The 21,873-nt window shown below is 48.9% G+C and overlaps 1 protein-coding gene across 4 annotated transcripts in view; it reads left to right on the top strand.

Moving 5' to 3' along the window:
- LOC132394244 (tetratricopeptide repeat protein 39B) overlaps nucleotides 1-21,873 on the top strand; it is a 411,030-nt gene that overhangs the window by 356,230 nt on the left and 32,927 nt on the right. For all 4 annotated transcript variants that reach the window (XM_059970126.1, XM_059970127.1, XM_059970128.1 and 1 more), the window contains one exon: nucleotides 15,390-15,510. In XM_059970126.1, the coding sequence (XP_059826109.1) occupies nucleotides 15,390-15,510 (121 nt within the window). The remainder of the gene's footprint in view (nucleotides 1-15,389; nucleotides 15,511-21,873) is intronic.

Genomic DNA, 21,873 nt, shown 5'->3' with positions numbered 1-21,873 from the left:
TTAGACTGACTTTAGTGTGAGTTTCCGATGCTGGGTGGAGATTCGGCTGACTTTAGTGTGAGTGGCCAATGCTAAATGGAGATTAGGCTGACTTTAGTGTGAGTGGCCAATGCTAAGTGGGGATTAGGCTGACTTTAGTGTGAGTGGCCGATGCTAAGTGGAGATTCGGCTGACTTTAGTGTGAGTGGCCGATGCTGGGAGGAGATTAGGCTGAATTTAGTGTGAGTGGCCAATGCTGGGTGGAGATCAGGCTGAATTTAGTGTAAATGGCCAATGCTGGGTGGAGATTCGGCTGACTTTAGTGTGAGTGGCTGATGCTGGGTGGAGATTAGGCTGACTTTAGTGTGACTGGCCGATGCTGGGTGGAGATTCGGCTGACTTTAGTGTTAGTGGCCAATGCTAAATGGAGATTAGGCTGACTTTAGTGTGAGTGGCCAATGCTAAGTGGGGATTAGGCTGACTTTACTGTGAGTGGCCGATGCTAAGTGGAGATTCGGCTGACTTTAGTGTGAGTGGCCGATGCTGTTTGGAGATTAGGCTGACTTTAGTGTGAGTGGCCAATGCTGGGTGGAGATCAGGCAGACTTTAGTGTAAATGGCCAATGCTGGGTGGAGATCAGGCTGACTTTAGTGTGAGTGGCCGATGCTAAATGGACATTCGACTGACTTTAGTGTGAGTGTCCGATGCTGATTGGAGATTCGACTGACTGTAGTGTGAGTGGCTGATGCTTTGTGGAGATTAGGCTGACTTTAGTGTGAATGGCCAACGCCAGGTGGTGATTCGGATGACATTAGTATGAGTGGCCGATACTGGGTGGAGATTAGACTGACTTTAGTGTGAGTTTCCGATGCTGGGTGGAGATTCGGCTGACTTTAGTGTGAGTGGCTGCTGCTGGGTGGAGATTAGTCTGACTTTAGTGTGATTATCCGGTGCTGGGTGGAGATTAGTCTGACTTTAGTGTGACTGGCCGATGCTGGTTGGAGATTCGTCTGACTTTAGTGTGATTATCCGGTGCTGGGTGGAGTTTAGTCTGACTTTAGTGTGAGTGGCTGATGCTAAATGGAGATTAGGCTAACTTTAGTGTAAATGGCCAATGCTGGGTGGAGATTAGGCTGACTTTAGTGTGAGTGGCCGATGCTGTGTGGTAGTTTGAGTGGCCGATGCTGGGTGGAGATTCGGCTGACTTTAGTGTGAGTGGCCGATGCTGGGTGGAGATTCGGCTGACTTTAGTGTGAGTGGCTGATGCTATATGGATATTAGGCTGACTTTAGTGTGACTGGCCAGTGCTGGGTGGAGATTCGGCTGACTTTAGTGTGAGTGGCCAATGCTAACTGGGGATTAGGCTGACTTTAGTGTGAGTGGCCGATGCTAAGTGGAGATTCGGCTGACTTTAGTGTGAGTGGCTGATGCTGGGTGGAGATTAGGCTGACTTTAGTGTGAGTGGCCGATGCTAAATGGAGATTCGACTGACTTTAGTGTGAGTGGCTGATGCTGGGTGGAGATTCAGCTGACTTTAGTGTGAGTGGCCGATGCTATATGGATATTGGGCTGAATTTAGTGTGAGTGGCTGATGCTGGTTGGATATTCGGCTGACTTTAGTGTGAGTGGCCGATGCTGATTGGAGATTCGGCTGACTTTAGTGTGAGTGGCCGATGCTGGGTCGAGATTAGGCTGACTTTAGTGTGACTGGCTGATGCTAAATGGAGATTAGGCTGACTTTAGTGTTAGTGGCCGATGCTGGGTGGAGATTCGGCTGACTTTAGTGTGACTGGCTGATGCTAAATGGAGATTAGGCTGACTTTAGTGTTAGTGGCCGATGCTGGGTGGAGATTCGGCTGACTTTAGTGTGAGTGGCCGATGCTAAGTGGAGATTCGGCTGACTTTAGTGTGAGTGGCCAATGCCGGGTGGAGATTCGGCTGACTTTAGTGTGAGTGGCCGATGCTGGGTGGAGATTAGGCTGACTTTAGTGTGAGTGGCCGATGCTAAATGGAGATTAGGCTGACTTTAGTGTGAGTGGCTGATGCTGGGTGGAGATTCGGCTGACTTTAGTGTGAGTGGCCGATGCTGGGAGGAGATTAGGCTGACTTTAGTGTGAGTGGCCAATGCTGGGTGGAGATCAGGCTGAATTTAGTGTAAATGGCCGATGCTGGGTGGAGATTCGGCTGACTTTAGTGTGAGTGGCTGATGCTGGGTGGAGATTAGGCTGACTTTAGTGTGACTGGCCGATGCTGGGTGGAGATTCGGCTGACTTTAGTGTTAGTGGCCAATGCTAAATGGAGATTAGGCTGACTTTAGTGTGAGTGGCCAATGCTAAGTGGGGATTAGGCTGACTTTACTGTGAGTGGCCGATGCTAAGTGGAGATTCGGCTGACTTTAGTGTGAGTGGCCGATGCTGTTTGGAGATTAGGCTGACTTTAGTGTGAGTGGCCAATGCTGGGTGGAGATCAGGCAGACTTTAGTGTAAATGGCCAATGCTGGGTGGAGATCAGGCTGACTTTAGTGTGAGTGGCCGATGCTAAATGGACATTCGACTGACTTTAGTGTGAGTGTCCGATGCTGATTGGAGATTCGACTGACTGTAGTGTGAGTGGCTGATGCTTTGTGGAGATTAGGCTGACTTTAGTGTGAATGGCCAACGCCAGGTGGTTATTCGGATGACATTAGTATGAGTGGCCGATACTGGGTGGAGATTAGACTGACTTTAGTGTGAGTTTCCGATGCTGGGTGGAGATTCGGCTGACTTTAGTGTGAGTGGCTGATGCTGGGTGGAGATTAGTCTGACTTTAGTGTGATTATCCGGTGCTGGGTGGAGATTAGTCTGACTTTAGTGTGACTGGCCGATGCTGGTTGGAGATTCGTCTGACTTTAGTGTGATTATCCGGTGCTGGGTGGAGTTTAGTCTGACTTTAGTGTGAGTGGCTGATGCTAAATGGAGATTAGGCTAACTTTAGTGTAAATGGCCAATGCTGGGTGGAGATTAGGCTGACTTTAGTGTGAGTGGCCGATGCTGTGTGGTAGTTTGAGTGGCCGATGCTGGGTGGAGATTCGGCTGACTTTAGTGTGAGTGGCCGATGCTATATGGATATTAGGCTGACTTTAGTGTGACTGGCCAGTGCTGGGTGGAGATTCGGCTGACTTTAGTGTGAGTGGCCAATGCTAACTGGGGATTAGGCTGACTTTAGTGTGAGTGGCCGATGCTAAGTGGAGATTCGGCTGACTTTAGTGTGAGTGGCCGATGCTGGGTGGAGATTAGGCTGACTTTAGTGTGAGTGGCCGATGCTAAATGGAGATTCGACTGACTTTAGTGTGAGTGGCTGATGCTGGGTGGAGATTCAGCTGACTTTAGTGTGAGTGGCCGATGCTATATGGATATTGGGCTGAATTTAGTGTGAGTGGCTGATGCTGGTTGGATATTCGGCTGACTTTAGTGTGAGTGGCCGATGCTGATTGGAGATTCGGCTGACTTTAGTGTGAGTGGCCGATGCTGGGTCGAGATTAGGCTGACTTTAGTGTGACTGGCTGATGCTAAATGGAGATTAGGCTGACTTTAGTGTTAGTGGCCGATGCTGGGTGGAGATTCGGCTGACTTTAGTGTGACTGGCTGATGCTAAATGGAGATTAGGCTGACTTTAGTGTTAGTGGCCGATGCTGGGTGGAGATTCGGCTGACTTTAGTGTGAGTGGCCGATGCTAAGTGGAGATTCGGCTGACTTTAGTGTGAGTGGCCAATGCCGGGTGGAGATTCGGCTGACTTTAGTGTGAGTGGCCGATGCTGGGTGGAGATTAGGCTGACTTTAGTGTGAGTGGCCGATGCTAAATGGAGATTAGGCTGACTTTAGTGTGAGTGGCTGATGCTGGGTGGAGATTCGGCTGACTTTAGTGTGAGTGGCCGATGCTGTTTGGAGATTAGGCTGACTTTAGTGTGAGTGGCCAATGCTGGGTGGAGATCAGGCAGACTTTAGTGTAAATGGCCAATGCTGGGTGGAGATCAGGCTGACTTTATTGTGAGTGGCCGATGCTAAATGGACATTCGACTGACTTTAGTGTGAGTGTCCGATGCTGATTGGAGATTCGACTGACTGTAGTGTGAGTGGCTGATGCTTTGTGGAGATTAGGCTGACTTTAGTGTGAGTGGCCAACGCCAGGTGGTGATTCGGATGACATTAGTATGAGTGGCCGATACTGGGTGGAGATTAGACTGACTTTAGTGTGAGTTTCCGATGCTGGGTGGAGATTCGGCTGACTTTAGTGTGAGTGGCTGATGCTGGGTGGAGATTAGTCTGACTTTAGTGTGATTATCCGGTGCTGGGTGGAGATTAGTCTGACTTTAGTGTGACTGGCCGATGCTGGTTGGAGATTCGTCTGACTTTAGTGTGATTATCCGGTGCTGGGTGGAGTTTAGTCTGACTTTAGTGTGAGTGGCTGATGCTAAATGGAGATTAGGCTAACTTTAGTGTAAATGGCCAATGCTGGGTGGAGATTAGGCTGACTTTAGTGTGAGTGGCCGATGCTGTGTGGTAGTTTGAGTGGCCGATGCTGGGTGGAGATTCGGCTGACTTTAGTGTGAGTGGCCGATGCTATATGGATATTAGGCTGACTTTAGTGTGACTGGCCAGTGCTGGGTGGAGATTCGGCTGACTTTAGTGTGAGTGGCCAATGCTAAGTGGGGATTAGGCTGACTTTAGTGTGAGTGGCCGATGCTAAGTGGAGATTCGGCTGACTTTAGTGTGAGTGGCCGATGCTGGGTGGAGATTAGGCTGACTTTAGTGTGAGTGGCCGATGCTAAATGGAGATTCGACTGACTTTAGTGTGAGTGGCTGATGCTGGGTGGAGATTCAGCTGACTTTAGTGTGAGTGGCCGATGCTATATGGATATTGGGCTGAATTTAGTGTGAGTGGCTGATGCTGGTTGGATATTCGGCTGACTTTAGTGTGAGTGGCCGATGCTGATTGGAGATTCGGCTGACTTTAGTGTGAGTGGCCGATGCTGGGTCGAGATTAGGCTGACTTTAGTGTGACTGGCTGATGCTAAATGGAGATTAGGCTGACTTTAGTGTTAGTGGCCGATGCTGGGTGGAGATTCGGCTGACTTTAGTGTGACTGGCTGATGCTAAATGGAGATTAGGCTGACTTTAGTGTTAGTGGCCGATGCTGGGTGGAGATTCGGCTGACTTTAGTGTGAGTGGCCGATGCTAAGTGGAGATTCGGCTGACTTTAGTGTGAGTGGCCAATGCCGGGTGGAGATTCGGCTGACTTTAGTGTGAGTGGCCGATGCTGGGTGGAGATTAGGCTGACTTTAGTGTGAGTGGCCGATGCTAAATGGAGATTAGGCTGACTTTAGTGTGAGTGGCTGATGCTGGGTGGAGATTCGGCTGACTTTAGTGTGAGTGGCCGATGCTAAATGGAGATTCGACTGACTTTAGTGTGAGTGGCTGATGCTGGGTGGAGATTCAGCTGACTTTAGTGTGAGTGGCCGATGCTATATGGATATTGGGCTGAATTTAGTGTGAGTGGCTGATGCTGGTTGGATATTCGGCTGACTTTAGTGTGAGTGGCCGATGCTGATTGGAGATTCGGCTGACTTTAGTGTGAGTGGCCGATGCTGGGTCGAGATTAGGCTGACTTTAGTGTGACTGGCTGATGCTAAATGGAGATTAGGCTGACTTTAGTGTTAGTGGCCGATGCTGGGTGGAGATTCGGCTGACTTTAGTGTGACTGGCTGATGCTAAATGGAGATTAGGCTGACTTTAGTGTTAGTGGCCGATGCTGGGTGGAGATTCGGCTGACTTTAGTGTGAGTGGCCGATGCTAAGTGGAGATTCGGCTGACTTTAGTGTGAGTGGCCAATGCCGGGTGGAGATTCGGCTGACTTTAGTGTGAGTGGCCGATGCTGGGTGGAGATTAGGCTGACTTTAGTGTGAGTGGCCGATGCTAAATGGAGATTAGGCTGACTTTACTGTGAGTGGCTGATGCTGGGTGGAGATTCGGCTGACTTTAGTGTGAGTGGCCGATGCTGTTTGGAGATTAGGCTGACTTTAGTGTGAGTGGCCAATGCTGGGTGGAGATCAGGCAGACTTTAGTGTAAATGGCCAATGCTGGGTGGAGATCAGGCTGACTTTATTGTGAGTGGCCGATGCTAAATGGACATTCGACTGACTTTAGTGTGAGTGTCCGATGCTGATTGGAGATTCGACTGACTGTAGTGTGAGTGGCTGATGCTTTGTGGAGATTAGGCTGACTTTAGTGTGAGTGGCCAACGCCAGGTGGTGATTCGGATGACATTAGTATGAGTGGCCGATACTGGGTGGAGATTAGACTGACTTTAGTGTGAGTTTCCGATGCTGGGTGGAGATTCGGCTGACTTTAGTGTGAGTGGCTGATGCTGGGTGGAGATTAGTCTGACTTTAGTGTGATTATCCGGTGCTGGGTGGAGATTAGTCTGACTTTAGTGTGACTGGCCGATGCTGGTTGGAGATTCGTCTGACTTTAGTGTGATTATCCGGTGCTGGGTGGAGTTTAGTCTGACTTTAGTGTGAGTGGCTGATGCTAAATGGAGATTAGGCTAACTTTAGTGTAAATGGCCAATGCTGGGTGGAGATTAGGCTGACTTTAGTGTGAGTGGCCGATGCTGTGTGGTAGTTTGAGTGGCCGATGCTGGGTGGAGATTCGGCTGACTTTAGTGTGAGTGGCCGATGCTATATGGATATTAGGCTGACTTTAGTGTGACTGGCCAGTGCTGGGTGGAGATTCGGCTGACTTTAGTGTGAGTGGCCAATGCTAAGTGGGGATTAGGCTGACTTTAGTGTGAGTGGCCGATGCTAAGTGGAGATTCGGCTGACTTTAGTGTGAGTGGCCGATGCTGGGTGGAGATTAGGCTGACTTTAGTGTGAGTGGCCGATGCTAAATGGAGATTCGACTGACTTTAGTGTGAGTGGCTGATGCTGGGTGGAGATTCAGCTGACTTTAGTGTGAGTGGCCGATGCTATATGGATATTGGGCTGAATTTAGTGTGAGTGGCTGATGCTGGTTGGATATTCGGCTGACTTTAGTGTGAGTGGCCGATGCTGATTGGAGATTCGGCTGACTTTAGTGTGAGTGGCCGATGCTGGGTCGAGATTAGGCTGACTTTAGTGTGACTGGCTGATGCTAAATGGAGATTAGGCTGACTTTAGTGTTAGTGGCCGATGCTGGGTGGAGATTCGGCTGACTTTAGTGTGACTGGCTGATGCTAAATGGAGATTAGGCTGACTTTAGTGTTAGTGGCCGATGCTGGGTGGAGATTCGGCTGACTTTAGTGTGAGTGGCCGATGCTAAGTGGAGATTCGGCTGACTTTAGTGTGAGTGGCCAATGCCGGGTGGAGATTCGGCTGACTTTAGTGTGAGTGGCCGATGCTGGGTGGAGATTAGGCTGACTTTAGTGTGAGTGGCCGATGCTAAATGGAGATTAGGCTGACTTTAGTGTGAGTGGCTGATGCTGGGTGGAGATTCGGCTGACTTTAGTGTGAGTGGCCGATGCTAAATGGAGATTCGACTGACTTTAGTGTGAGTGGCTGATGCTGGGTGGAGATTCAGCTGACTTTAGTGTGAGTGGCCGATGCTATATGGATATTGGGCTGAATTTAGTGTGAGTGGCTGATGCTGGTTGGATATTCGGCTGACTTTAGTGTGAGTGGCCGATGCTGATTGGAGATTCGGCTGACTTTAGTGTGAGTGGCCGATGCTGGGTCGAGATTAGGCTGACTTTAGTGTGACTGGCTGATGCTAAATGGAGATTAGGCTGACTTTAGTGTTAGTGGCCGATGCTGGGTGGAGATTCGGCTGACTTTAGTGTGACTGGCTGATGCTAAATGGAGATTAGGCTGACTTTAGTGTTAGTGGCCGATGCTGGGTGGAGATTCGGCTGACTTTAGTGTGAGTGGCCGATGCTAAGTGGAGATTCGGCTGACTTTAGTGTGAGTGGCCAATGCCGGGTGGAGATTCGGCTGACTTTAGTGTGAGTGGCCGATGCTGGGTGGAGATTAGGCTGACTTTAGTGTGAGTGGCCGATGCTAAATGGAGATTAGGCTGACTTTACTGTGAGTGGCTGATGCTGGGTGGAGATTCGGCTGACTTTAGTGTGAGTGGCCGATGCTGTTTGGAGATTAGGCTGACTTTAGTGTAAATGGCCAATGCTGGGTGGAGATCAGGCTGACTTTATTGTGAGTGGCCGATGCTAAATGGACATTCGACTGACTTTAGTGTGAGTGTCCGATGCTGATTGGAGATTCGACTGACTGTAGTGTGAGTGGCTGATGCTTTGTGGAGATTAGGCTGACTTTAGTGTGAGTGGCCAACGCCAGGTGGTGATTCGGATGACATTAGTATGAGTGGCCGATACTGGGTGGAGATTAGACTGACTTTAGTGTGAGTTTCCGATGCTGGGTGGAGATTCGGCTGACTTTAGTGTGAGTGGCTGATGCTGGGTGGAGATTAGTCTGACTTTAGTGTGATTATCCGGTGCTGGGTGGAGATTAGTCTGACTTTAGTGTGACTGGCCGATGCTGGTTGGAGATTCGTCTGACTTTAGTGTGATTATCCGGTGCTGGGTGGAGTTTAGTCTGACTTTAGTGTGAGTGGCTGATGCTAAATGGAGATTAGGCTAACTTTAGTGTAAATGGCCAATGCTGGGTGGAGATTAGGCTGACTTTAGTGTGAGTGGCCAATGCTGTGTGGTAGTTTGAGTGGCCGATGCTGGGTGGAGATTCGGCTGACTTTAGTGTGAGTGGCCGATGCTATATGGATATTAGGCTGACTTTAGTGTGACTGGCCAGTGCTGGGTGGAGATTCGGCTGACTTTAGTGTGAGTGGCCAATGCTAAGTGGGGATTAGGCTGACTTTAGTGTGAGTGGCCGATGCTAAGTGGAGATTCGGCTGACTTTAGTGTGAGTGGCCGATGCTGGGTGGAGATTAGGCTGACTTTAGTGTGAGTGGCCGATGCTAAATGGAGATTCGACTGACTTTAGTGTGAGTGGCTGATGCTGGGTGGAGATTCAGCTGACTTTAGTGTGAGTGGCCGATGCTATATGGATATTGGGCTGAATTTAGTGTGAGTGGCTGATGCTGGTTGGATATTCGGCTGACTTTAGTGTGAGTGGCCGATGCTGATTGGAGATTCGGCTGACTTTAGTGTGAGTGGCCGATGCTGGGTCGAGATTAGGCTGACTTTAGTGTGACTGGCTGATGCTAAATGGAGATTAGGCTGACTTTAGTGTTAGTGGCCGATGCTGGGTGGAGATTCGGCTGACTTTAGTGTGACTGGCTGATGCTAAATGGAGATTAGGCTGACTTTAGTGTTAGTGGCCGATGCTGGGTGGAGATTCGGCTGACTTTAGTGTGAGTGGCCGATGCTAAGTGGAGATTCGGCTGACTTTAGTGTGAGTGGCCAATGCCGGGTGGAGATTCGGCTGACTTTAGTGTGAGTGGCCGATGCTGGGTGGAGATTAGGCTGACTTTAGTGTGAGTGGCCGATGCTAAATGGAGATTAGGCTGACTTTAGTGTGAGTGGCTGATGCTGGGTGGAGATTCGGCTGACTTTACTGTGAGTGGCCGATGCTAAATGGAGATTCGACTGACTTTAGTGTGAGTGGCCAATGCTAAGTGGGGATTAGGCTGACTTTAGTGTGAGTTGCCGATGCTATATGGATATTAGGCTGAATTTAGTGTGAGTGGCTGATGCTGGTTGGATATTCGGCAGACTTTACTGTGAGTGGCCGATGCTGATTGGAGATTCGGCTGACTTTAGTGTGAGTGTCCGATGCTGGGTGGAGATTAGGCTGACTTTAGTGTGAGTGGCCAATGCTAAATGGAGATTAGTCTGACTTTACTGTGAGTGGCCGATGCTAAATGGAGATTAGGCTGACTTTAGTGTGAGTGTCCGATGCTAGGTGGAGATTCGGCTGACTTTAGTGTGAGTGGCCAATGCTAAATGGAGATTAGTCTGACTTTACTGTGAGTGGCCGATGCTAAATGGAGATTCGACTGACTTTAGTGTGAGTGGTTGATGCTGGTTGGATATTCGGCTGACTTTAGTGTGAGTGGCCGATGCTGATTGGAGATTTGGATGACTGTAGTGTGAGTGGCCGATGCTAAATGGATATTCGTCTGACTTTAGTGTGAGTGGCTGATGCTAAATGGAGATTAGGCTGACTTTAGTGTGAGTGGCCGATGCTGGGTGGAGATTCGTCTGACTTTAGTGTGAGTGGCCAATGCTAAGTGCAGATTAGGCTGTCTTTAGTGTGAGTGGCCGATGCTCGGTGGAGATTATGCAGACTTTAGTGTGTGTGGCCGATGCTGGGTGGAGATTAGGCTGACTTTAGTGTGACTGGCCGATGCTGGGTGGAGATTTGGCTGACTTTAGTGTGAGTGGCAGATGCTGCGAGGAGATTAGGCTCTCTTTAGTGTGAGTGGCCAATGCTGGTTGGAGATTAGACTGATTTCAGTGTGACTGGCCGAGGCTGGGTAATGATTAGGCTGATTTTAGTGGCCAATGCCAGGTGGAGATTCGGCTGACATTAGTATGAGTGGCCGATACAGGGTGGAGATTAGACTGACTTTAGTGTGAGTGTCCGATGCTGGGTGGAGATTCGGCTGACTTTAGTGTGAGTGGCCAATGCTAAATGGAGATTAATCTGACTTTACTGTGAGTGGCCGATGCTAAATGGAGATTCGACCTACTTTAGTGTGGGTGGCTGATGCTGGGTGGAGATTCGGCTGACTTTAGTGTGAGTTGCCGATGCTATATGGATATTAGGCTGAATTTAGTGTGAGTGGCTGATGCTGGTTGGATATTCGGCTGACTTTAGTGTGAGTGGCCGATGCTGATTGGAGATTCGGCTGACTTTAGTGTGAGTGTCCGATGCTCGGTGGAGATTCGGCTGACTTTAGTGTGAGTGGCCGATGCTGGGTGGAGATTCGGCTGACTTTAGTGTCAGTGGCCAATGCTAAGTGGAGATTAGGCTGACTTTAGTGTGAGTGGCCGATGCTGGGTGGAGATTCGGCTGACTTTAGTGTGAGTGGCCGATGCTGGGTGGAGATTCGGCTGACTTTAGTGTGAGTGGCCAATGCTAAATGGAGATTAATCTGACTTTACTGTGAGTTGCTGATGCTGGGTGGAGATTAGGCTGACTGTAGTGTGAGTGGCCAATGCTAAGTGGGGATTAGGCTGACTTTAGTGTGAGTGGCCGATGCTGGGAGGAGATTAGGCTGACTTTAGTGTGAGTGGCCAATGCTGGGTGGAGATCAGGCTGAATTTAGTGTAAATGGCCGATGCTGGGTGGAGATTCGGCTGACTTTAGTGTGAGTGTCCGATGCTGATTGGAGATTCGACTGACTGTAGTGTGAGTGGCTGATGCTTTGTGGAGATTAGGCTGACTTTAGTGTGAGTGGCCGATGCTCGGTGGAGATTCGGCTGACTTTAGTGTGAGTGGCCGATGCTAAATGTATATTCGGCTGACTTTAGTGTGAGTGGCCAATGCCGGGTGGAGATTCGGCTGACATTAGTATGAGTGGCCGATACTGGGTGGAGATTAGACTGACTTTAGTGTGAGTTTCCGATGCTGGGTGGAGATTCGGCTGACTTTAGTGTGAGTGGCCAATGCTAAATGGAGATTAGGCTGACTTTAGTGTGAGTGGCCAATGCTAAGTGGGGATTAGGCTGACTTTAGTGTGAGTGGCCGATGCTAAGTGGAGATTTGGCTGACTTTAGTGTGAGTGGCCGATGCTGGGAGGAGATTAGGCTGAATTTAGTGTGAGTGGCCAATGCTGGGTGGAGATCAGGCTGAATTTAGTGTAAATGGCCGATGCTGGGTGGAGATTCGGCTGACTTTAGTGTGAGTGGCTGATGCTGGGTGGAGATTAGGCTGACTTTAGTGTGACTGGCCGATGCTGGGTGGAGATTCGGCTGACTTTAGTGTTAGTGGCCAATGCTAAATGGAGATCAGGCTGACTTTAGTGTGAGTGGCCAATGCTAAGTGGGGATTAGGCTGACTTTACTGTGAGTGGCCGATGCTGTTTGGAGATTAGGCTGACTTTAGTGTGAGTGGCCAATGCTGGGTGGAGATCAGGCAGACTTTAGTGTAAATGGCCAATGCTGGGTGGAGATCAGGCTGACTTTAGTGTGAGTGGCCGATGCTAAATGGACATTCGACTGACTTTAGTGTGAGTGTCCGATGCTGATTGGAGATTCGACTGACTGTAGTGTGAGTGGCTGATGCTTTGTGGAGATTAGGCTGACTTTAGTGTGAGTGGCCAACGCCAGGTGGTGATTCGGATGACATTAGTATGAGTGGCCGATACTGGGTGGAGATTAGACTGACTTTAGTGTGAGTTTCCGATGCTGGGTGGAGATTCGGCTGACTTTAGTGTGAGTGGCTGATGCTGGGTGGATATTAGTCTGACTTTAGTGTGATTATCCGGTGCTGGGTGGAGATTAGTCTGACTTTAGTGTGACTGGCCGATGCTGGTTGGAGATTCGGCTGACTTTAGTGTGATTATCCGGTGCTGGGTGGAGTTTAGTCTGACTTTAGTGTGAGTGGCTGATGCTAAATGGAGATTAGGCTAACTTTAGTGTAAATGGCCAATGCTGGGTGGAGATTAGGCTGACTTTAGTGTGAGTGGCCGATGCTGTGTGGTAGTTTGAGTGGCCGATGCTGGGTGGAGATTCGGCTGACTTTAGTGTGAGTGGCCGATGCTATATGGATATTAGGCTGACTTTAGTGTGACTGGCCAGTGCTGGGTGGAGATTCGGCTGACTTTAGTGTGAGTGGCCAATGCTAAGTGGGGATTAGGCTGACTTTAGTGTGAGTGGCCGATGCTAAATGGAGATTCGACTGACTTTAGTGTGAGTGGCTGATGCTGGGTGGAGATTCAGCTGACTTTAGTGTGAGTGGCCGATGCTATATGGATATTGGGCTGAATTTAGTGTGAGTGGCTGATGCTGGTTGGATATTCGGCTGACTTTAGTGTGAGTGGCCGATGCTGATTGGAGATTCGGCTGACTTTAGTGTGAGTGGCCGATGCTGGGTCAAGATTAGGCTGACTTTAGTGTGACTGGCTGATGCTAAATGGAGATTAGGCTGACTTTAGTGTTAGTGGCCGATGCTGGGTGGAGATTCGGCTGACTTTAGTGTGACTGGCTGATGCTAAATGGAGATTAGGCTGACTTTAGTGTTAGTGGCTGATGCTGGGTGGAGATTCGGCTGACTTTAGTGTGAGTGGCCGATGCTAAGTGGAGATTCGGCTGACTTTAGTGTGAGTGGCCAATGCCGGGTGGAGATTCGGCTGACTTTAGTGTGAGTGGCCGATGCTGGGTGGAGATTAGGCTGACTTTAGTGTGAGTGGCCGATGCTAAATGGAGATTAGGCTGACTTTAGTGTGAGTGGCTGATGCTGGGTGGAGATTCGGCTGACTTTACTGTGAGTGGCCGATGCTAAATGGAGATTCGACTGACTTTAGTGTGAGTGGCCAATGCTAAGTGGGGATTAGGCTGACTTTAGTGTGAGTTGCCGATGCTATATGGATATTAGGCTGAATTTAGTGTGAGTGGCTGATGCTGGTTGGATATTCGGCTGACTTTAGTGTGAGTGGCCGATGCTGATTGGAGATTCGGCTGACTTTAGTGTGAGTGTCCGATGCTGGGTGGAGATTCGGCTGACTTTAGTGTGAGTGGCTGATGCTGGGTGGAGATTCGGCTGACTTTAGTGTGAGTGGCCATTGCTAAGTGGGGATTAGGCTGTCTTTAGTGTGAGTGGCCGATGCTCGGTGGAGATTATGCAGACTTTAGTGTGTGTGGCCGATGCTGGGTGGAGATTAGGCTGACTTTAGTGTGACTGGCCGATGCTGGGTGGAGATTTGGCTGACTTTAGTGTGAGTGGCAGATGCTGCGAGGAGATTAGGCTCTCTTTAGTGTGAGTGGCCAATGCTGGTTGGAGATTAGACTGATTTCAGTGTGACTGGCCGAGGCTGGGTAATGATTAGGCTGATTTTAGTGGCCAATGCCAGGTGGAGATTCGGCTGACATTAGTATGAGTGGCCGATACAGGGTGGAGATTAGACTGACTTTAGTGTGAGTGTCCGATGCTGGGTGGAGATTAGTCTGACTTTAGTGTGACTGGCCGATGCTGGGTGGAGATTCGGCTGACTTTAGTGTGATTATCCGGTGCTGGGTGGAGTTTAGTCTGACTTTAGTGTGAGTATCCGATGCTGGGTTGAGATTCGACTGACGTTAGTGTGAGTGGCCGATGCTGGGTTGAGATTCGACTGACGTTAGTGTGAGTGGCCGATTCTGGATGGAGATTTGGCTGACTTTAGTGTGAGTGGCCGATGCTGGGTTGAGATTCGACTGACTTTAGTGTGAGTGGCCGATTCTGGATGGAGATTAGGCTGACTTTAGTGTGAGTGGCCGATTCTGGATGGAGATTTGGCTGACTTTAGTGTGAGTGGGCGATGCTAAATGGATATTAGCCTGACTTTAGTGTGAGTGGCTGATGCTGGGTCAAGGTTCGACTGACTTTAGTGTGGGTGGCCGATGCTGGGTGGAGATTAGGCTGACTTTAGTGTGAGTGGCCGATGCTAAATGAAGATTAGGCGGACTTTTGTTTGAGTGACCGATGCTGGTTGGAGTTTCGACTGACGTTAGTGTGAGTGGCCGATGCTGGGTGGAGATTTGGCTGACTTTCGTGTGAGTGGCCGATGCTGGGTGGAGATTAGGCTGACTTTAGTGTGAGTGGCTGATGCTCAATGGATATTAGCCTGACTTTAGTGTGAGTGGCTGATGCTGGGTCAAGATTCGACTGACTTTAGTGTGGGTGGCCGATGCTGGGTGGAGATTAGGCTGACTTTAGTGTGAGTGGCTGATGCTCAATGGATATTAGCCTGACTTTAGTGTGAGTGGCTGATGCTGGGTCAAGATTCGACTGACTTTAGTGTAAATGGCCAATGCTGGGTGGAGATTAGGCTGACTTTAGTGTGAGTGGCCGATGCTGGGTGGAGTTTCGACTGACTTTAGTGTGAGTAGCCATTGCTGTGTGTAGTTTAGGCTGTCTTCAGTGTGAGTGGCCGATGCATCACAATTACATTAGTAAGTGCCAAACCTAAAATCATACTTCGTGGGAGCTCATTCAGATCATCACGTTTTAGTTTCAATGCCTTCCACATAGCTACCCTCCTCTTGTCCTGTTCCAAAGGCCTGAAAAAGCGCTCATCCTGTGTTAGTGCCGTTAGATCCCCATGGAAGCATTGTGAAGAATTTCATGAGAATTTAAAGTTGATAAGTTAATAATAACTTGTTGTTTGCTTTTGTTCTGATTCTACACGTAAAAATAAAATATTGATGTGATATCGATTGTTTTGCAGGCGTGTTGAAAGCCTGAAGCAACGATTTGCTGGGAAATCTATTCCCACAGAGAAGTTTGCAATAAGAAAAGCCAGGCGATACATGTCTCCCATACCTGTCAAACTGGTCCTGCCTCCCCTGGTGAGCAGTCTATTACTCCATTAAGTTATTTAAGTATGTCAGCCCGGAGAGGAGCATACTTGATTCACTGTCATTTGATAGCTGGATAAATATTGTGATGCAGTCAGGCATGCAGTTGTGTGCCTTTTATTGAAGTTAATTCCATTTCCCTTCAATCTTATGCAACATATTCTCGTATAGGAAGAACAAACAGCAGCTTCACAAAGTTTACACGGATCCCACTTGCCTTTGAGTCAAGAGTTTGTTAATTTCCCATGAGGCAGCACAGCACGGCAGCAGCGGTCTTTCATACCTGGTGTTACTTTAATCTTCTATTTTAAGTTTGATACACAATTTTCGATTAGGGCATATGGATAACAGAGCAGCTATCTACCATCGCCAGATACCACTACAATACAGAGATCGTCCAAAAACAAACCTTCACAAAGCTCTGCTGGCTGAATTACATCGGCTTGCTGAGGGATACGGGCCTACATTCCTCATACTTGCCTGATGCTCGGAGCCGGAGATGGAGACGTCGAAAGCGATGTGCAAAGAAGCAGAAGTGAGGCAATCGGGCAGGGGTCCCTGCCAGGCTAAAAGCAAACCCTAGCCAGCCAGCTCTCCCATCCATTCTGCTCTCCAATGTCAGCTCCCTGGACAATAAAATGGACTACATCGAACTCCAACGTAATACTCGGCGGGAGTACAGAGTTTGCTCCGCATTTGTCTTCACAGAGACATGGCTCACTGATGGGATTTCGGACGTTGCCATCCAGCTAGACGGGCTAGCTTTGTTTCGTTGGGACAAAGATGCAGCTGTCTCCGGTAAGGCTCGCGGTGGTGTCTTGTGTGTTTACATCAACACGGAATGGTGTAAGAACTCTGTGCTAGTTTCCAGACACTGCGTATTGCTAGTGGAGTTTGTGACAGTTCGATGCAGACCATTTTATTTGCCACGGGAATTCACCTCTGTCCATATATTCGGTGTCTACATCCCCCCAGCGCTAATGCTAAGGAGGCGCTCTGTGAACTGTACGGGGCTATTAGCGAACTGCAGAACGCACACCCTGATGGACTGTTTATTGTCGCCGGTGATTTTAACCACGCGAACCTTAAGTCAGTGCTCCCCAAATTCCATCAATATGTGGACTTTGCAACGAGGGGGGAGAATGTGTTGGACCTGGTTTACACAAACATCCCCGACGCGTACCGGGCAGAGCCCCGCCCCCACCTCGGATACTCAGACCACATCTCTGTTATGCTAATCCCAGCATACAGACCGCTCGTCAGGCGCTCCAGACCAGTTCAGAAGCAGGTGAAAACCTGGGCAGCAGGAGCCATCTCTGCTCTTCAAGACTGCTTTGAGCACACTGACTGGCACATGTTCAGGGAGGCTGCAACCGATGGCAACTCTACCAACTTAGAGGAGTACACAGCATCAGTGACCAGCTACATCAGAAAGTGCATTGTTGATGTTACTCTGTCCAAGACCGACACTATACATGCCAACCAGAAGCCATGGATGACCGCAGAGATGCGTGCGCTGCTGAGGTCCCGCGACTCCACCTTCAGGGCAGGGACAGGGCAGCTTTAACAACAGCAAGGGCCAAACTGTCCCGAGCCATCAGAGGGGCAATGCGTGCACATGCCCAGCTAATCCACAGTTACTTCCAGGACAGCGGCGACACAGGGCGCATGTGGAAGGGCATCCAGGACATCACCAATTACAGGACAACATCACCTGACTGTGTGGGTGATGCCTCCAGATGCGCTGAATAACTTCTACGCCCAGTTTGAGGCAAAAAATGACGTGGTGGCGAGGAAGTCCACCCCTCCTACAAATGACCAGGTGCTGTGTCTCACCGTGGCCGATGTAAGAAGAACCCTGTGCAGGGTCAGCCCACGGAAGGCTGCTGGACCAGACAACATCCCTGGTAGAATGCTCAGAGGACGTGCAGACCAGTAGCAGATGTTCTCACTGACATCTTCAACATCTCCCTGAGCAGCGCCACCGTTCCAACGTGCTTCAAGGCCGCCACCATCGTCCCCTTGGGGAAGAAGTCTTCAGTGTCCTGCCTAAATGACTACCGTCCCATTGCACTTACATCCATCATTATGAAGTGTTTCGAGAGGCTCATCATGAGGCATATCAAGACCCTGCTGCCCCCCTCACTGGATCCCTTGCAGTTTGCATACCATCCCAACCGCTCAACAGATGACGCCGTTGCCACCCCCCTCCACCTGGCCCTAACCCACCTGGACAAAATAGACACAAACGTTCGGAAGCTGTTCATAGACTTCATTTCAGCATTCAACACAATCATCCCTCAGAAACTGTTTGGAAAGCTGAGCCTACTGGGCCTGAACACCTCCCCCTGCAACTGGATCCTAGACTTCCTGACTGGGAGATCTCAGTCAGTCCGGATCGCGAGCAGCATCTCCAACACAATCACACTGAGCTCGGGGTTGCGTGCTCAGTCCACTGCTGTTCACTCTGCTGACCCATGACTGTGCTGCAACACACAGCTCAAACCAAAACATCAAGTTCGCCGATGACACAACCGTGGTGAGTCTCATCAGCAAGAACGATGAGTCAGCTTACAGAGAGGAGGTGCAGCGGCTAATGGACTGGTGCAGAGCCAACAACCTGTCTCTTAATGTGAACAAAACAAAAGAGATGGTTGTTGACTTTAGGAGGGTATGGAGCGACCACTGCCCACTGAACATCGACAGCTCCTCAGTAAAGATCGTAAACAGCACCAAATTTCCTGGTGTTCACATGACGGAGAATCTCACCTGGTCACTCAACACCAGCTCCATAGCAAAGAAAGCTCAGCAGTGTCTCTACTTTATGCGAAGGCTGAGGAAAGTCCATCTCCCATCCCCCCCCCCCCCCATCCTCATCACATTCTACAGGGGTTGTATTGAGAGCATCCTGAGCAAATGCATCACTGCCTGGTTCGGAAATTGCACCACCTCGGATATCAAGACCCTGCAGTGGATAGTGAAGTCAGCTGAGAAGATTATCGGGGTCTCTCTTCCCGCCATCATGGACATTTACACTACACACTGCATCCGCAAAGGAAACAGCATTATGAAGGACCCTATGTACCCCTCATACGATCTCTTCTCCCTCCTGCCATCTGAGAAAAGGCTCCGAAGCATTCGAGTTCTCACAACCAGACTATGTAACAGTTTCTTCCCCCAAGCTATCAGACTCCTCAATACCCGAAGCCTGGACTGACACCTTGGCCTACTGTCCTGTTTATTATTTATTGTAATGCCTGCACTGTTTTTGTGCACTTTATGCAGTCCAGTGTAGGTCTGTAGTCTAGTGTAGCTTTCTCTGCGTTTTTTTTAATTACGTAGTTCAGTCTAGTCTTTTGTACTGTGTCATGTTACACTGTGGTCCTGAAAAACGTTGTCTCATTTTACTATGCACTGTACCAGCAGTTATGGTCGAAATGACAATAAAAGTTCACTTGACTTCAATTTGCTGTGCCTTTGGGGTTAATGAGTTTCTGTAGGAATGAAGCCAAGTGGAGTTGCTATAGAATTTGCATGTCAAACTAGAGTAGAACACATTGTCAGTTGTATGGTGGTTGCAGAAGCGAAGGCATGTATTTTTTTGATGCATTACTCAAAATCTCTGTACTATATTAACTTTGATTTTTACCTAGTTACCTCTGGATTGAGTGCATCTATCTTTAGCTGAAAATGTGATTCCAAATTTTGCACATTTCTGTGATACTTGTAAACATAATATTATATCTTTTCATCAGTCTGGCTGTGAGTGATGCTGTCTTCTGAACGTTTACCAGAATTATAAATTTATTGGTGCAAAAAGCAGTCTAAAATTTGAAAGCATTAGAAGAAAAATATAATTCCTGCCCAGTCGCAGTCACAGTCGACTTAGCTTTCAGTTAGTTGTTCACCATTTTGCACTGACCGGAGTTAACTCGTTTCAAATGGCTGCCCATGTTGATGTGTAAATATCAGCTTAGGTGGGGTGAACTCTTGATTCAAATGTATTGAATTACATACAGTATTAAGCCAACTGTTATAGCCAAAAGTTAAAATATTCACAATCCCTCATTTCCCATAACTGAATGCTTGGGTGATCATTGACCTGAGTATTTCCAGGATGCAAAATCAATACGTACATTGTCATCACAAACAAGAGAAAATCTGCAGATGCTGGAAATCTGAGCAACACACACAAAATGTTGGAGAAACTCAGCAGGGCAGGTAGCATTCTTTCTATGAAAAAGAGAATAGTTGGCGTTTCAGGCTGAGACCCTTCAGCAGGACTGAGGAGAAAAAGATGAGGAGTAGAGTTAAAAGGTGGGGGGAGGGGAAGGAGAAACATGGAGATAGGTGAAACCAGGAGGGGAAGGGTGAAGTAACAAGCTGGGAAGTTGATTGGCGAAAGAGATACAAGGCTGGAGAAGGAGGGATCCAATAGGAGAAGACAGAAGGCCACGGAAGAAAGAACAGGGAGAGGAGCAAGGAGACGAGGTGAGAGAGGGAAAAGGGAATGGAGAATGGTGAAGGAGGGGACCATTACCGGAAGTTCGAGAAATTGATGTTCATGGACATAGATTTTCTTAGCTTGGAAGCTACCCAGACAGGATATAAGGTGTTGCTTCTCCAGCTTCAGTGTGGCCTCATCCCGACAGTAGAGGAGGCCATGAATGTACATATCGGAATGGGATGTGGAATTAAAATGGGTGCCCACTGAGAGATCCCGCTTGTTCTGGCAGATGGAGCATAGGCGCTCGTTGAAGTGGTCTCCCAATCTACATAAGGTATCACCGAAATACAGGAGGCCACACTGGGAGCACCAAACACAGTATATGACCCCCAACAGACTCACGAGTGAAGTGTCATCTCACTTGAAAGGATTGTTTAGGACCCAGAATGGTAGTGAGGAGATGTAGGGGCAAGAGTAGTACTTGTTCTGCTTGCAAGGTTAATTGCCAGGAGGGAAATCAGTGGGGAGGGAGGAATGGACAAGGGGGTTGCATACGGAGCAATCCCTATGGAAACTAGAAAGGAGGAGGGGAGGGAAGGTTGTGCTTGGCGGTGGGATCCCATTGGAGGTAGCGGAAGTCTTGGAGAATAATGTGCTGGATGCAGAGTCTGTTGGGGTGGTAGGTGAGGACAAGAGGAACCCTATCCCTGGTAGGATGGTAGAGAGCAGATGTGCATGAAATAGAAGAGATGCGATTGAGGTTGATGTTGATGGTGGAGGAAGGGAATCCTTTCCTTTCTTTCCTTTCCTTTCTTTGAAAAAAGAGGACATCTCCTTCATTCTGCAATGAAAAGTCTCATCCTGAGAGCAAAGATGGAGAAATTAAGAGAAGGGGATGGCATTTTTCCAAGTGACAGGGTGGGAAGAGGTATAGTCCAGGTAGTTGTGAGAGTCTGTAGGTTTACAATAGACATCAGTAGATATGCTGACTCCAGAGATAGAGACAAAGAGATCAAGAAAGGGGAGGGAGGTGTTGGAAATGGACCAGGAATGGGTGGAAATTGGAGTTCGACGTGGGTGCAGGAAGCAGCGTAGGATTTATGTCGATTTAGCGTAGGAAAAGTGCAGGACAGTAACCAATGTAGCTTAGAACATAGACCGTTCCATGCAGCTGACAAACAGGCAGGCGTAGCTGGGACCTATGTGAGTGCCCATGGCTACACCTTTTGTTTGAAGGAACTGGGAGAAGCCAACAGAGGAATTATTTCGAGTGAAGACAAGTTCTGCTAGGCAGAGGAGCATGGTCATGGAGGGGAACTGGTTAGGTGTAAGGTCTGGAAAGAAATGGAGAGCTTTGAAGCCTTCCTGGTGGGGGATGGAGGTGTACAGAGACTGGACATCCATGGTGCAAGTAAGATGATAGGGGCCAGGGAATTTGAAATCCTCGAAAAGATCAAGAGCGTGTGTGGTGTCATGGATGTGGGTAGGAAGGGACTGAATTAGGGGGGATAAAACAGAGTTGAGGTAAGCCGATATGAGTTCAGTGTGGCAGGAACAAGCTGAAACAACAGGTATACCTGGACAGGCAGGTTTGTGGATCTTGGATAGAAGGTAGAAACGGGAAGTGTGAGGTGCAGGAACTATGAGGTTGGTGGCAGGGGATGGGAGATCACCAGAGCTAATAAGGTTTATGATGGTGTGGGAGACAATGGCCTGGTGTTCCTTAGTAAGGTCCTGTTTGAAGGGTAAGAAAGAGGAGGTGTGTCTGAGAGTTGGTGCTGGGCCTCAGCAAGGCAGAGGTCAGTACAGCAGACCACTACAGCACCTCCCTTATCTGCAGGTTTGATGGTGAGGTTAGGATTAGTGTGGAAGGAGAGGAGAGCAGAATATTCGGAAGGAATGAGGTT

This window comes from Hypanus sabinus, chromosome 5 (genome assembly GCF_030144855.1).
Source record: "Hypanus sabinus isolate sHypSab1 chromosome 5, sHypSab1.hap1, whole genome shotgun sequence".
NCBI lineage: Eukaryota > Metazoa > Chordata > Chondrichthyes > Myliobatiformes > Dasyatidae > Hypanus > Hypanus sabinus.
Note: the sequence above shows the minus strand (reverse complement) of the source record. Positions and strands in the feature narration are given on the sequence as shown.